Raw genomic sequence first — 15,391 nt, 5'->3', positions numbered from 1 at the left:
GTAAGCTAAGGGTGTCCAACATGGGATTGGTCATTGGCTATACCTGACACTGATGCTGCATTTTCTTAGTGGGTCTTCCCACTATGTAGATGTGGGACGGGGGCAGGCCCACGCTGGTGTACACAGAGATGTCCTTGCTGGAGCCGTAGCTGGCAAAGATCCTCATCTGGGCCTGATTGAAGAGAGCAAGTCAGAGGTCACAGGGAGCCCCGGAAGAACGCCGTTGGTCCTCGGTGCCGCTCACCTCATTGATGAGGGATTTGAGGAAATTGGCCTTGTGTCTGAGCGGGTCGTGGACCAGCCCGTCACAGAAGGAGACCACGCCGTGGGGGAAGTTGTGCTGAGAGAGCCAAGCCACCACACGCTGCTTCTGCATGTCTGGGCGACCCGTCACATACACGATCAGATACCCCAAGTCCTGCCAGTACCTGCAAACAAATGTTCAAGTCTTTATTTTTAAATTTACCGACTTTGTAATGATGATGGGCTGCACGGCGGTCGTGTGGTTAGTGCGCAGACCTCACAGCTAGGAGACCCAAGTTCAATCCCACCCTCGGCCATCTCTGTGTGGAGTTTGCACGTTCTCCCGGTGCATGCGTGGGTTTTCTCCGGGTACTCCGGTTTCCTCCCACATTCCAAAAACATGCTAGGTTAATTGGCGACTCCAAATTGTCCATAGGTATGAATGTGAGTGTGAATGGTTGCTTGTCTATATGTGCCCTGTGATTGGCTGGCCACCAGTCCAGGGTGTACCCCACCTCTCGCCTGAAGACAGCTGGGATAGGCTCCAGCACCCCTGCGACCCTCGTGAGGATAAGCGGTAGAAAATGAATGAATGAATGAATGTAATGATGATTTCAAACTTCTCACAAACATCCTCAAAAGTCAAGAAAAGATCCCATTGGCTGTCCGTCAAGACAAAGGACCATCCTGGACCAAATGAAGTATGGTACTGGTGCTGATAACCATCATACACTATCTGCCTGAGAAGAATTTTAAGACCAAAAAAGGTCTTCAATGCCCATTTGGAATTAGCAGGAGTGCACCAAACATGGGACATTGAAAGGTGGAAGAAAGTATTATTTCCCTTGATGGTTCTGATGGCTTCCAACGTTACTGGCATGACCAGGACATCCCACCCGAGATGTTTTCCACCATTATCATAATCCTTCAATGGAACAATGGAGTAGGAAAAAACCTCTGGCCCACCCCCAGCTCGATGAAGCCACCCCGTGTAAAAGAAAAGAAAAGAGAAAGGCAGGCTTCCAGCAAAATTGTTGAAAGACAGCAAACCAGGCGGGAAAAATAATGATGGCCCTTCCTTACCTGACCACATCAACGGCTCCTGCTCGAACCTTCGGATCGCTGCCCATGATGGACACGCTGGCCGCAAAAGACCCGTCAATGCTGAAGACCACAAATTCGGTTCCCCGCGGCACGATGGTAAGATAGCTGTCTGCAAAGGTGTGGTCTCCCCTGTTGGAGGGAAATGACGCGTACTTAGAAATATCATCAGGTACAGTATCAAAGATCGGCATACCTGACCACCATTTTGACAGGATACACTCCCACCCCCAGCTTTCGCTCGTCTGGGATGGCGTAGGAGACGCGTCCGCTGCTGTTGGTGATCTGCGTGTCGAAGTAGACCCACTCCCCCGAGGGAGGCTGCGTCATGATGTGGATGTCGATCTGCTCGGAAAACGGCACCAAGACGTCAGCTGGGCGCCGCAGCAGATCTTAGAATCCTGCTCTACCTTCTCTCCCGTCAGCGTGACCATGTCCAGCGGGCCGTACATGAAACGACCCGTTACCGTCTGGCCGCCATCCTCGGTGAAGACGCCGTCGTTTACGCGGTGGTTGGCTGTCACGTTCTGCCACAAAGAGGATAGTCGTGTTTGGAAACGATCACTTCCATGAGGAATGGTGGAAGCAGGAATAATAATCCATAAATCATAACCACCTTTGTTAACTCTACAGACCATGCTTGCTACACATACAAACAAATGTAAACCCCCCGACCTCACTTCCTGTCTGCTCCCATAGCACAGAGCACAAGTCTTACACTATAGGGGTGCTATTTATATCTAAAGGGCTCTACTCATGTTAAAAATTGTATTTAGAGGGTGGTAACCAGGCTTTGTATGCTCTAACCATGGAAATATTCCATTTTGAGTTCTGCTTCTGGTTCTAGGTTTATCATCACACTTCTCCAGAAGTGCGCTTACCCTGATTTTAACATGAGTCCGCTTACGGAGCCACTTCTCTCTGGGTTTGGACGGCGTGAACTCTGACACTTCTTTCCCGTTCAGCTCCAGAATCCCAGAGTTCTCATGCCTCATCACCTATGGGAGCATATTCATAATCATCATTCATTGCCATGAGCCTTGATCTGATTCGCCTTCGTACTGATGAGTGACACTAGCGACCTGTCTGAGCAGGAAGGACACCACGTCTGTGGATTCCCAGTAGGAGGCATGGAAGAGGTGCGGCAGCGCCACGGTGGGGAAGGCGGTCAGGGCGTCGGGGCAGTACAGGGCGTAGTCCATCCTCTTGCTGCCCCACCAGCGTGACGCGACTGAAGCAGCAAGGATGGAAGAATGGGAGGTGATTAGGGAACATTTCACTGAAGGAGGGGGGGCACTCAAGCCACCTTTCCACCAAGAAGTAGCGTTTGGATGCCCAAAGAAAGCATCCTATCATCCTATAAATCAGCCTAATTGCTCCCACAGAAGTGTATTGGTAGCCTGTTGATTGATTTAAGCCATCATTAACACCACTTCTATTATTATTATTATTATTATTATTATTATTATTATTAACCACTATTACGACTACTAGACTCGTAGTAGTGACATGCATGGGGTATCGCATATGGGAGGACACAAAGGTTTACAACGCTAGCAAAGCTACAGTATGTGATGCTAAAGTGCTAACATTACACTCAGGTTTTAACAGCAACATCATGCTAGCATAGCCTACCTGCTAAAGAACAACTAAATGATCAAACTTACAGAGCTCTAGGCTTTATTTGAAGATGTGTAACGAAGACTCTTTTTTTTCTATCAAGTAGCAGGCGTGCGTATACCTCGGGGCGGGTCCGAGGCAGAGGTCATGAACTTTGAAACAACCCTAACTTCAACCAAGAATGTTACTAGCGTGCTAGCTATCCTATTTCTTGAAGGAAAACTGCATGATCAAATCAAACGTCTGTAACTGACTGTAGATAATTTTATGATGTGTAGCGAAGCCTGCCTTTTTGGGGGGGGGGGGGGGGGGCGCAGGGCAGGCCTGGTGAGGACAGAGATTTGAGGGATATTCCTCATATTCGATGCTAATAATAATAATAATAATAAGATTGAAAGGACACATAGTATATGATGAACAACCATTTTTGGGGTAACGGGGAAGTTGTTAAAAGCATGCTGGACCGTACTTGGTGGAAAGGTTGCTTTTCATTTGCTGTCTAATCACACACAGCAGGGGTTCCCAACCTTCATGTGCCACCCCTGACCTGCAGGTTGGGAACCTCTGACACGGAGGTATGGATCTAAAGCTGACACAATAAAAGATGGCCTAGATGTCCTACTGAGGAGGACTAAGGAGGAAGAGGACAGCTCAGGGGACAAGGAAGGAGCGTGGAAGACCTTCCTTCGCGTCCTGACACTACACACCCCAGCCAGGGTACCTTTCTCTATGTTCTTCCGCACCCCAGGGGACGGGGGCACAGAGGTGATATCAGTGAGGTCGGAGGTGACATCAGAGCCGGCGTCTGAGCTGGGTTCAGACTCGCCGCCTCCGTTGGCTCTCGGGAACACCTGACGGCTGTTTTTGGCCGACCGGAAGGACGGAGTCCGTGGGGCAAGTTTATGGTAGGGTAGCGGCAGGTGGGACAGCAGGCTGGGCCTTTTAGGCCGGAGCACTCGCTCGTGTGCTGAGGGGGACGTTTGGTGGAACAACGCATCAACACGTGAGGAACATAGCGGTGAGGGGGACGAGATCAGCTTACTGTTGGCGACGTTGGAGGCGGTGTAGGAGTCGGCCAGGCCTGACACCTGGCTAGCCAGGCTGGCCTCGCTGGCCCTGCGGTGGCACCGGATGTGAGGGACCCCCGGCGACGTGGAGGGCGGGCAGGAGAAGTCCACAGAAATATGAGCAGGGGTGTCGGCTGTGAAGAATGAACAGAGGCGTCTATCATAAATGGAAGAGGGAGGAAGGGCACTCACGAGAGGGGGCACTCACTCTCCACATGGGGCTGCGAGGACGGCCAGTTGAGAACAGGCACGGGGATGGACGTCTCATTCATGCCGCTTTCCTGGCTGCGATGGGGTGGCACCACGCTCGGTTGCTCCATCAGGAGCTGAGGGTTACTCTGCACCGTCTCCGCTGGGGGAGAGATTAGATACTACGTCACTACTTGACAAACATGCAACTTTGCCACTTGGATATATATAAACATTAAACATTAAACATTAACACTCTGGATTTTGATTCATTGTTATGAAATGGGGCGGCACGTCGGTCGTGTGGTTAGCGCGCAGACCTCACAGCTAGGAGACCAGGGTTCAATTCCACCCTCGGCCATCTCTGTGTGGAGTTTGCATGTTCTCCCTGTGCATGCGTGGGTTTTCTCCGGGTACTCCGGTTTCCTCCCACATTCCAAAAACATGCTAGGTTAATTGGCCACTCCAAATTGTCCATAGGTATGAATGTGAGTGTGAATGGTTGTTTGTCTATATGTGCCCTGGGATTGGCTGGACACCAGTCCAGGGTGTACCCTGCGTCTCGCCCAAACACAGCTGGGATAGGCTCTAGCAACCCCTGCAACCTTCGTGAGGAAAAAGTGGTAGAAAATGAATGAATGAATGAATCTTCATGCTACATGTTCTTCTTGTAATATTTGGACTTTGTTCCCATAATATTTCTTTAATTTTTAACATTCCCAAAGCTACTGTAATTCTAGATTTAGTTGGTTTATCATTATATTATACATTATATTATAATTATAACTTTATGGCAACTTCTTTAATATTTCAACTTAGGTTAATTGGCGACTCCCAATTGTCCATTGGTATGAATGTGAGTGTGAATGGCTGTTTGTCTATATGTGCCCTGTGATTGGCTGGCGACCAGTCCAGGGTGTACCCCGCCTCCCGCCCAAAGACAGCTGGGATAGGCTCCAGTACCCCCGCGACCCTTGTGAGGAAAAGCGGTAGAAAATAAATGAATGTTATAAAATGATGTTGGCATCTGTGCTGTTGTTCATTTTGTGGTGGCTTCTATTTTTAGAATGTCCAGCAGGCGTACTTTGGACCGGCGTGATCTCGTTAGTGGAATCCTCATTACTAGGAGTACTTGCCTAGGAGAGCGGAGTGTCCGTCCCCCAGTGGAAAGCGCTGATATCGCGGGACGCTGAAAGGAGGCAGTAGGTAGAAGCGTTTGTCCAGGAGAGGCTCCAGTCGGGAGGCGGACGGGTCGGCTGGATGAAACAGGTTGTAGACCTGCTGGCAGGCCGGACGTAGCGCCGTCACTGATGGGATGGAAACACGCAGCAGATGCAGTTACCCTCTGTGCCAGCAGGTGACGCTACTCTCGGCCAACAGCTGCATATTTATGAGCTCACTTCCTCACCGTCTAAGGAGGGCACCACAGTCTTCCTCAGCGCCAGCACCAGTCCCAGAGGAGACCCAAACAGGAAAAAGTCTGTCACCTCAAAGTCAAACTTCCCCAAGGAGCCGCCTTCCAGCATGGTGCTGTTGCTGGAGCGCCGCGATCCCGTCTCCCCGTGGATCACGCTGGAGTGCAGACTTGCAAAAAAAAAAAGTTTCAAAGCCTTCATAGGTCACATGAAACCCACCCCCGGTTTGTCCTCACCTGGACAGGAAGGCCTGGTGGTGCTTGATGGTGTCGAGCTCGTACGTGGACGAGTCGCTGCGCTTGCGTGGAAGCTGCTTCTTGGGGTCGTCGGGCCCCGAACAACGTGGGATGTCGATGTTGCTGCGGCTGAGGTGGCGGCTTCCTTCCAGGGACGGCGAAGACGGCGAGATGCTGTTTATGACCATGCCTGGAGAAAGCAGCTCCGTATCCTGATGGGAAGAGAAAGAGCCACGTTAGCACGCTCACTAGCAGCTCCACTCCCATTCTTTGGGGGCAGTAATGCACCAGTCACAGCCTTGCTCAAAGGGAATAAAAAAATATTCTTAATTTCTCAGCGTTAGTGTTAGCAATAGCTGCATGTAAAGTATGAGGAGTGATCAGCTTTATCTACCTCTGCATGCGCTACATCGCAATGACAACACTGGCTCTGTTGCGTGGTATACTTGTTCATAAATCACCTTTCCACTTTCTCATTAAGCCCTAATCATTACTCGCATTAAAAAGTGTTTTAAATGTTGCACATGCACATTCTCTCGTGATGAAGATGATAAATGCTACCTGCACGCTGATGGCGCTGCCCCGCCTGCTGCTGCTTGGACTTTCCGACACCAGGATGGAACTACTGCACAGAGCGTCAAAGCCCAGGATGCCTCCGACACAGTCCCCGATCACGCACACCTACCACACACACACACACACACACACAGAGAGAGGCTACCCCCACATCCAAAATGTCCCCACAAAAAGAAGAGGTCCAGGCAATGTGTCCCCTCACCTGTCCATTAAAGGAGGCGCCCTCCAGGGACTTGATGAAGTCTGCATACACCTGATTGGCTCTCAGGATGACAGCGGCCACGGCGTCCTGGTACTGCGGCGCCGAGGTGGCTAGGAGCGGCAGGGCGGCCAGCGGGATGTGGTCCTGACTGCTGGACAGGCAGCTCTCGTCGTAGCTGTAAGGACTGAGGCTACGCAGGACGACACAGAGGAACGCGCCGCTGCTGTTGTCATGTACGAAGCAACACACGCAACTGGTACACACACACAGCAGTACAGTGGACGCTCACTTGGACACCAGCGAGAAGGCCTCCACACACACAGCAGGACAGGGCACCGTCCTGATGGCGATGCGGCTCAATGCTGCCGGGTAGTGGACCCTCATCACGGTCTCAAAGGCGACGCTCAGGGTGTTGATGTCACCCTGCTTGCTGGTCTGTTCACCTGCACGCACACACAACACACACCTTTGGTGAGCACAATCAGCTTGCTTATTTCACGTAATAGGAGGGATAATAACTCGAGATCAATAACTTTTTAGCTACTTGTTTCATGTGGATCAGGGGTCTCAAACACGCGGCCCGCAGGCCAAATGTGGCCTGCAGGACACTCGTTTGAGTGTGGCCCGCGCAAGTTTGATATGGATGCTGTATGGTATCATGTACCCAGAAAAAATTATTACGTTTGATTAATGTTCATGTAAAAGTTTAAATAACTGTTAATAGTTATCCTCCCTATCCGTGTGGAAGTGGTAAGTTTTTGGCTGGTTTAAAGGAAATAACTTGGAGGCTACCATTTAGGTCGCTAGATATCTAGTTTGCGAGTTAGCATGTGTCTCAAGACCCTGCAGTTGCGCAATATGTTGTAAATAAAAAAAAGTATAAATGTGACTATAGTCGTGTTTTGTCATGTCTACAGGGCTCTAATAATGCTTTGTTCATTTTAGTCTGAAAAAAAATAATTTGTCTACCCACCAACTATATGTGGTTTCTTAAGTTTTTATTATTTGCCGTTTTATTATTATTATTATTATATTTATTTATTACTGATTGATTGATTTTCTTTATTCTTGATTTGTTTATTTATTTTTCATCTTATTTTGTGCAGAAAAATAAAAATTAAGATATTTGAGAACAGTGGAATGTTTTATCAGAGCTTTTATTGTAGAAAATTGGAACCAAAGCACTGAAAAAGTTTGTATATTTTTCTGTTTTTAATAAATGCGTTTGTTTTTTTTTTTGGAAAACCTGATGCGGCCCAGCCTTGCCTAGACCCTAGCTCCAGTGGCCCCCAGGTAAATTGAGTTTGAGACCCCTGATGTAGATGGAAGTGTAGTTAGTTCACACCTGGAGGTAAGAAGAACTGGAAGAAAGAGGATATGTTGATTAGCCAGCTAATGGAATATCATGATATGACTACTATCAGGAGAAGCTCGGAGGAGCCACCTGCCCTGCAAGGTGCACTGTATTCGGGCACATTCTCCAAGTAGCCGCTGTGACGCCAGAGAGGTCTCCGGCGAAAGCCTCTTACTTTTCCAACATTTCTGGCAGCTGATAAGTTTTTCTGTGTGCTTTGTATCCCTCATTCCAGATCATTTGCTACAATGTCTTCCTATGAAAGTGAATGTTTGTTACCAAGTGAGCTCAGAGGAAGTTAACGTCAAATAGCTACGTATTTTTAGCGTTATCAAATGCTGATGTCATCTGATAATGATGGTACCAGTGCTCAACCTGAGCCGGTGTCCAGAATGTTCCCTCCATGCAGGACCAGAAACAGGACGTGGATTTTGGAGGGCTGCAGATGCTGCTGGGAGGCCTGCAGGTGGAGAGGAGGAGGTGAAAAAGCTGTTTTAGCTGGGTGGGGTCTATTGACAGGTGGAAGGGCGATGTGGCGTGGGGGACACCCACCTCTGTGTGCGTCTCCTCGTTGGTCATGGTGGCAAAGTCCCCAGCCGAAGGAGGAAACATTGTGTCTGTGACAGAAAGACATTATGTAATCATCATCTGCACGGACGCAGAAGGCAGCTTGTGAGCCGTTACCTTGCGCTTCGTCCACTTCTATCGTCTCCATTTTGTCCATGAGGTCGTTGGAGCTCCACTTGGTGATCTCCTTGGGCAACAGCTCCTCGCTGTCGGAAAAACCGTCTACGGGAGGACACAAAAGACGTCAACAAGAGAACGCGAGCGGATGAAAAAGCTGTTTTGTCCCTCCAGCCCCTCTACCATGTGCGTCGAAGAACTCGTCGTCCGTGCTGTCGTCAGAGTCGCGGGCTATGCTCTGCATCCTCCACTCAGAGATGCTCTGATGAGATGGACTTCCTGTGGGGATGCCATAAGCACAAACCGCTGGACACGTGTCTCCATAAACTTTGAAGTTCACGTTATATACATACAAAGCAGGGGTCTCAAACACGCGGCCCGCGGGCCAAATGTGGCCCGCAGGACACTCGTTTGAGGCCCCCGCCTTGATATGAAAGTTTAATGTTAGTGCGGCCCACGCAAGTTTGATATGGATGCTGTATGGTATCATGTACCCAGAAAAAATTATTACGTTTGATTAATGTTCATGTTAAAGGTTAAATAACTGTTAATAGTTATCCTCCCTATCCGTGTGGAAGTGGTAGGTTTTTGGCTATTTAAGTTTAAAGGAAATAACTTGAAGGCTACCGTTTAGGTCGCTAGCTCTCTAGTTTGCGAGTTAGCATGTGTCTCAAGACCCTGCAGTTGCACAATATGTAAAAAAATAAAATAAAAAAAGTATAAATGTAACTATAGTCGTGTTTTGTCATGTCTACAGAGCTCTAATAATGCTTTGTTAATTTTAATCTGGAAAAAATAATTTATCTACCCACCAACTATATGTGGTTTCTTAAGTTTTTATTATTTGCCGTTTTGTTATTATTATTATATTTATTTATTACTGATTGATTGATTTTCTTTATTCTTGATTTGTTTATTTATTTTTCATCTTATTTTGTGCAGAAAAATAAAAATGAAGATATTTGAGAACAGTGGAATGTTTTATCAGAGCTTTTATTGTAGAAAATCGGAACCAAAGCACTGAAAAAGTTTGTATATTTTTCTGTTTTTAATAAATGCGTTTTTTTTTTTTTTTTGGAAAACCTGATGCAGCCCAGTCTTGCCCAGACCCTAGCTCCAGTGGCCCCCAGGTAAATTGTGTTTGAGACCCCTGATACAAAGGATTGGGAATGCAGCCCACATGCTTTTTTAAACCAACCCATGGACTCCCACAGTAAGAAGAGCTAACTGACCTCCTCGCTTGGACGACCTGTTGGAGGAGCGGGAAGACGTGGACCACTGCTTGGTGAGCTCTCCTCGATTGTCCGCCGGGCCCCCAGGCTCAGCCCCGCCTCCCTCTGCCTCAACGGTGGATCCGCCTATGTCGCCTTGTCGCTCTTGGTCCCGGCCGGTGGAGCATCCATCTGCGTCGGCGCCAGGCTCGTCGCTGAGGCTGTACTGGGCCATCTTCTTGGCCAGCGCCAGCTGCGTCTCCAGCTCCAACTGCCGGATGTCCTCCATGGTGAGGCCGTACCATTCGTCCTGCCAGCACCACGCCTGCCGGTGGGCTCGAACCATCACTTTACGCAGGCCTGCCAGAGGGTGGGGTGGGGGAGAGGCAACAATCCCAATTACACTCATCCTGCCTGGCTTAGCGCTGGCGCTAACATCAAGCCTGGCAACGTGTTGGCGGCTGGATAATTAACTGCGTTTGTAAAAGCTTTGGCATGACAAGACGTTTTCAGACTCATTTAATTTGTGCCAACGGGACAAAAAGGCACGAAACATTGTTGTCCTGCACTTACCCACGTCGTGGATGAAGCGCTCTATCTTGGACTGCATGCCCCAGTATCTGAACTCCACTTTGCACAGCTTGTAGGCGCACATGACTGAACTGCGTCCAGGACTCCGACTGATCTCCTCGATCCAGTCCTCGCACAGCGGACCTCGTTTGGTCTTGACTGACTGGTACAAGCGGGGGTCCTCCTCCACCAGGTATTCGTGGGGTGGGATGTAGTCCCTGACGATGTCGATGGGGTCTGTGAGGCAATCAAATTGATTCATAAGGCGATGGTCATGTTTTCAAATCTCAACACCTACGTAACCCAGTCTGGTCCCACCAGACTCTGACAGACTCACCGACTGTCCTCTGTCTCTTTTCTGCAGAGGACAGATTGAAGACGTCCACCTGGTTCCCAGTGTCCGGCATGTAATACGTCTCAATGTCTATGGAGAACTTCTCCACGAACGGACACGTGTACCTGTGGAGGAAAATATTCTTCCCTATCATGTCTGGCACCCTTTGCCGTGTGTGACGCACTCCTACCTGGTCCGTGTGTACGGGTACGCGTTCCACGACTCCTCCTCCACACGCAGGGCGGCCTGAGGCAGTATGGAGCAGAACCAGGACGGGATGTGCTTGCCGATGTGGTAGACCTTGCGCGTGTACTGACCCGAGCCTCCGGGCCCGTCCTCATAGGGTTTGTTCTCCAGGATCTCCACGCCGCTGCCCTCGCCGCAGCTCTCCTCACGGCTCTTTTTCTGTGTGTCAAAAACACGCGTGAGCACAGTAATGTACGGGCCCCTAAACGCTCCAATAAACGCCCAGTGGCACGTTCAAAAATACTATTCAACAAGAAAACAGCAGCAATTTGACAAGAATAAAGTCAATATGCTTGGTGAATGACATAGTCATATGATGAGAAAAAACTGGAATATTAGAGGAAGAAAAGTCATAATTTTTCCAGAAAACATGTCATTTTCAAAAGAGCAAAGTTTAACTATTAAAAAAAATGTCTGTAATAGTCTAATAGTAATCTGTATCTAATAGTAGTCTGTAATAATGATATTCATTCATTTATTCATTCATTCATTTTCTACCGATTTTCTCACGAGGGTCGCGGGAGGTGCTGGAGCCTATCCCAGCTGTCTTCGGGAGAGAGGCAGGGTACACTCTGGACTGGTTGCCAGCCAATCACAGGGCACTAATAGACAAACAACCATTCACACTCACATTCATACCTATGGACAATTTGGAGTCGCCAATTAACCTAAGTTGAAATAGTAAAGAAGTTTCCATAAAGTTGTAATATAATGATAAACCAACTAAATCTAGAATTACAGTAGCTTTGGGAATGTTAAAAATTAAAGAAATATTAAGGGAACAAAGTCCAAATATTACAAGAAAAACATGTAGTATGAAGATTAATTCATTCATTTTCTACCGCTTATCCTCACGAGTGTCGCGGGGGTTGTTGGAGCCTATCCCAGCTGTCTTTGGGCGAGAGGCGGGGTACACCCTGGACTGGTGGCCAGCCAATCACAGGGCACATATAGACAAACAACCATTCACACTCACATTCATACCTATGGACAATTTGGAGTCGCCAATTAACCTAGCATGTTTTTGGAATGTGGGAGGAAACCGGAGTACCCGGAGAAAACCCACGCATGCACGGGGAGAACATGCAAACTCCACACAGAGATGGCCGAGGGTGGAATTGAACCCTGGTCTCCTAGCTGTGAGGTCTGCGTGCTAACCACTCGACTCGACAAGCTGAGATGCAGGCTGCTGTTCTAACTTTCTAGTAGCATATCTACATGAGCTGCTTCACCGCTAACCCTAACCAAAGCCATCCTTTCATTTTCAGCATTTCCAACATTGAGTACTAAGTGCTCACAGCTGTGGCTGTAGTCACCCTATTGATGTTGTTATGATAGCGGTTGTGGTGGACAGGATGTAGAATGATGCCATGCTCAGGAAGCAGATGGCGGAGCTGCTTGAGCCTGATCCGCTAAGCCTGAGACTCGTTTTAACACCAAGCATGAGATTGCAGCACGGCCTCATCTCACTCACACACACACTCTCACACACACACACACACACACACACTGCAGAGGTTGAGTGCTGACTGGGCTTTGGCGAGCCAATGTAAACATGGATACTGCGTCTATCAGGCATGACTGGACAGATGCTCGAGAAAACATGTCATTCATCATCTTACACTGAGTATACTGATCTAATTGATAATAAATATGCATGGACTAATTCATTAATACATTAAGCAACACATACTAATGGTGTAAACAAGGTCCTGTCTCTTTAAGAAGCTCCACCCTGCTTCATTCTGATTGGCTCCTGTCCTAACATTGCTCATGCTTAGCGCAAAGAAGGCTGGGAACTGATATTGGCTCTCTTATCCATCCATATGCCATACACAGCTATGATATCATAATATTCATACACTCCTTTTTCAATACTTCAGTCATATAAGACATGGAAAGCATATTTACCACCTTCTATATATGCTTGGTTACATTATTAGAGCGTAGACCTCACAGCTAGGAGACCAGGGTTCAATTCCACCCTCTGCCATCTCTGTGTGGAGTTTGCATGTTCTTCCCGTGCATGCGTGGGTTTTCTCCGGGTACTCCGGTTTCCTCCCACATTCCAAAAACATGCTAGGTTAATTGGCCACTCCAAATTGTCCATAGCAGGGGTCAGCAACCTACGGCTCCAGAGCCGCATGTGGCTCTTCAGCCTCTTTGTTGTGGCTCCCTTTGCAATGCTCAAATATTTGTTTTAACACCCAAATGAGGAAAATATGCATCTTTTGAAAAAAATCTGACTTTCAGTGAGGCCGTATACTAGCAAGAGTACTTGATCAACTCCGCTTTTTCTCTACTTTGATATCCCAAAATTCCCTCAATCAAAATCTTGGGAGACTAGCAAATTGCTCTGGATGTGAGCATGTTGCTACACATTTCTTAAGGCGTGCATGGGGAGAACATGCAAACTCCACACAGAGATAGCCGAGAGTGGGATTGAACTCGGGTCTCCTAGCTGTGAGGTCTGCACGCTACCCACTCGACCGCTATGCAGCCCCTATATTCTGCTGTTAAATTATGTTTCGCGGCTCCATTCTATTTTTCTTCAGTGAGTGAGGGGGTAAAATGGCTCTTTTGATAGTAAAGGTTGCCGACCCCTGGTCCATAGGTATGAATGTGAGTGTGAATGGTTGTTTGTCTATATGTGCCCTGTGATTGGCTGGCCACCAGTCCAGGGTGTACCCCGCCTCTCGCCTGAAGACAGCTGGGATAGGCTCCAGCACCCCCCTCGTGAGGAAAAAAGCGGTAGAAAATGAAAAAAAAATGAAAAAACATGATTAGAGCCCTCTAGACATGAAATAACACCCCCATCGTCACCTTAACACTCTCACATTACTAAATATAGTAGACATCACAAGCGCAAATAAGACATAGAAACCCTGTTTACCACCTTCTAAATACACTTTTCAACTTAATTAGAGCCCTCTAGACATGAAATAACATCCCTATAGTCACCTTAACACTCCTATTAGCCAATATAGTAGACATAATAAAAGAAAATAATTGAGGGGACAGGAAGTGAGGTCAGAGATTGACAGTATCTTGGTTTGGTTTGGGTAGAATATGACCTTAGATATTTGGGTTTGACTCCATTTAGGCCAAAAGATAGTAGAGATTTGATGTAATGTATCCAAGGATGATTTGTGAATAAGTCAATTTTGAAAAAGCGTGGTGTGAAACGGGAAGCAGGAAGTGGGGAGTGCTACACAGGTCACCTAATGAATGCTTGGATAAGAGTGAGCATTATTATCTCTGTGGCTGGTGATGACCAGCGAAGCCAGGAGGTTGAGGGTGGAGAGGGTGGAGAGGGTGCTCCACCCCCCCACCACAGCAGCCATGATGTCAGAGCAGGAAGATGTTTATCATCTGGCAGGTAAGGTGCTTTGGCGGTAGAGCGTGCGGCCCCCGAATCATCCTTGCAGCGTTGTGCGTTCATGACGCTCATTTGCGCCGCTCCAGCATCCTCCCAGGAGACCACAACGCCATCCTTCATGGACTCACATCCTCCACTTCCATCAACACTACACTAAAGTACAACTTCTCATGCGGGTGACCGTGCACCGCAGCATCCGCAGCCGGATGTCCCGTTGCCAAGGCAACACCGACCCGCCATCCAGCCCCAAATGATGGAAGCTGCTGCTGCTGCTGATGTCACCGGTTACCAGGGCAACCGGCGCTGAACTGTGACGCAGAGTGAAGAGCAGGGAGGGAAAGGGGATTACTAATTCCAAAGCCTCCACACGTGCATGCAACTTAAATAGCGTCTCTTTGGACGCGGTGACGCCATGACAGACACCCCCCCCAAAACAATCAAGTTGCTGGAATGATCAACGTGAAATTGAAGCAAAAAACATTGAAATAGTCGGTGCTTCTCCACTCCCATCCTCTAGGTGGCAGTAATCAGCACCCAGGCCTCGCCCCCTCCACTTGTAAATAATGTATTAAAAGAGTGATTGACAATGTAAGCAACAATTGGCTAGCGCAACGCTGTACACAAGATGGCGTAAACATCGGCGTGTAAGAAACAAGGGCGTGTTTTCCTCTGCTGTCCTGTAGGGGTCAGTAGTGTACAGGAGAACGTGCTGATAAGACTAATGCGGTGGCGAGGTGGCTGACCTGTATCATGTAGAGCTGGGCGATGCGGTACTCCTCCACGCTCATGGGCATGGGGATGCGGTACTCCTTGATCAGCATGGCGGCGCTGGTACACGGCAGGCTCTCAGTGGAAAAACAGCACGGCAGCAGTCATCCCTCACACCTGCGGGATGAAGTCAGGGAAACATGGACGGGATTAGAGTCCTTCACGTCGGCCACTTCCTGCACCGCCCTCACATGGG

General features: G+C 48.4%; 1 protein-coding gene across 2 annotated transcripts in view; it reads right to left on the bottom strand.

Moving 5' to 3' along the window:
- Window positions 1–15,391, bottom strand: part of LOC131110174 (membrane-associated phosphatidylinositol transfer protein 2-like) — a 29,737-nt gene that overhangs the window by 4,297 nt on the left and 10,049 nt on the right. Inside the window, exons 3-27 of one of the 2 annotated variants that reach the window (XM_078794092.1) lie at window positions 15,171–15,312; window positions 10,993–11,207; window positions 10,806–10,927; window positions 10,472–10,705; window positions 9,920–10,258; window positions 8,871–8,966; window positions 8,688–8,792; window positions 8,556–8,620; window positions 8,379–8,463; window positions 6,939–7,092; window positions 6,650–6,839; window positions 6,433–6,552; window positions 5,872–6,083; window positions 5,629–5,804; window positions 5,357–5,527; window positions 4,240–4,383; window positions 4,007–4,165; window positions 3,686–3,931; window positions 2,427–2,575; window positions 2,226–2,342; window positions 1,755–1,871; window positions 1,541–1,689; window positions 1,327–1,476; window positions 245–428; window positions 44–172 (exon numbers count right to left, since the gene is read on the bottom strand). In XM_078794092.1, the coding sequence (XP_078650218.1) occupies window positions 44–172; window positions 245–428; window positions 1,327–1,476; window positions 1,541–1,689; window positions 1,755–1,871; window positions 2,226–2,342; window positions 2,427–2,575; window positions 3,686–3,931; window positions 4,007–4,165; window positions 4,240–4,383; window positions 5,357–5,527; window positions 5,629–5,804; window positions 5,872–6,083; window positions 6,433–6,552; window positions 6,650–6,839; window positions 6,939–7,092; window positions 8,379–8,463; window positions 8,556–8,620; window positions 8,688–8,792; window positions 8,871–8,966; window positions 9,920–10,258; window positions 10,472–10,705; window positions 10,806–10,927; window positions 10,993–11,207; window positions 15,171–15,248 (3,906 nt within the window). In that variant the 5' untranslated portion in view covers window positions 15,249–15,312. The remainder of the gene's footprint in view (window positions 1–43; window positions 173–244; window positions 429–1,326; window positions 1,477–1,540; window positions 1,690–1,754; window positions 1,872–2,225; window positions 2,343–2,426; window positions 2,576–3,685; window positions 3,932–4,006; window positions 4,166–4,239; window positions 4,384–5,356; window positions 5,528–5,628; window positions 5,805–5,871; window positions 6,084–6,432; window positions 6,553–6,649; window positions 6,840–6,938; window positions 7,093–8,378; window positions 8,464–8,555; window positions 8,621–8,687; window positions 8,793–8,870; window positions 8,967–9,919; window positions 10,259–10,471; window positions 10,706–10,805; window positions 10,928–10,992; window positions 11,208–15,170; window positions 15,313–15,391) is intronic. The other variant, XM_078794093.1, reaches the window with a different exon arrangement.

This window comes from Doryrhamphus excisus, linkage group LG10, assembly GCF_037039965.1.
Source record: "Doryrhamphus excisus strain RoL-2023G ecotype Guam linkage group LG10, RoL_Dexc_Guam_v1.1, whole genome shotgun sequence".
Classification (NCBI taxonomy): Eukaryota; Metazoa; Chordata; class Actinopteri; order Syngnathiformes; family Syngnathidae; genus Doryrhamphus; species Doryrhamphus excisus.
Note: the sequence above shows the minus strand (reverse complement) of the source record. Positions and strands in the feature narration are given on the sequence as shown.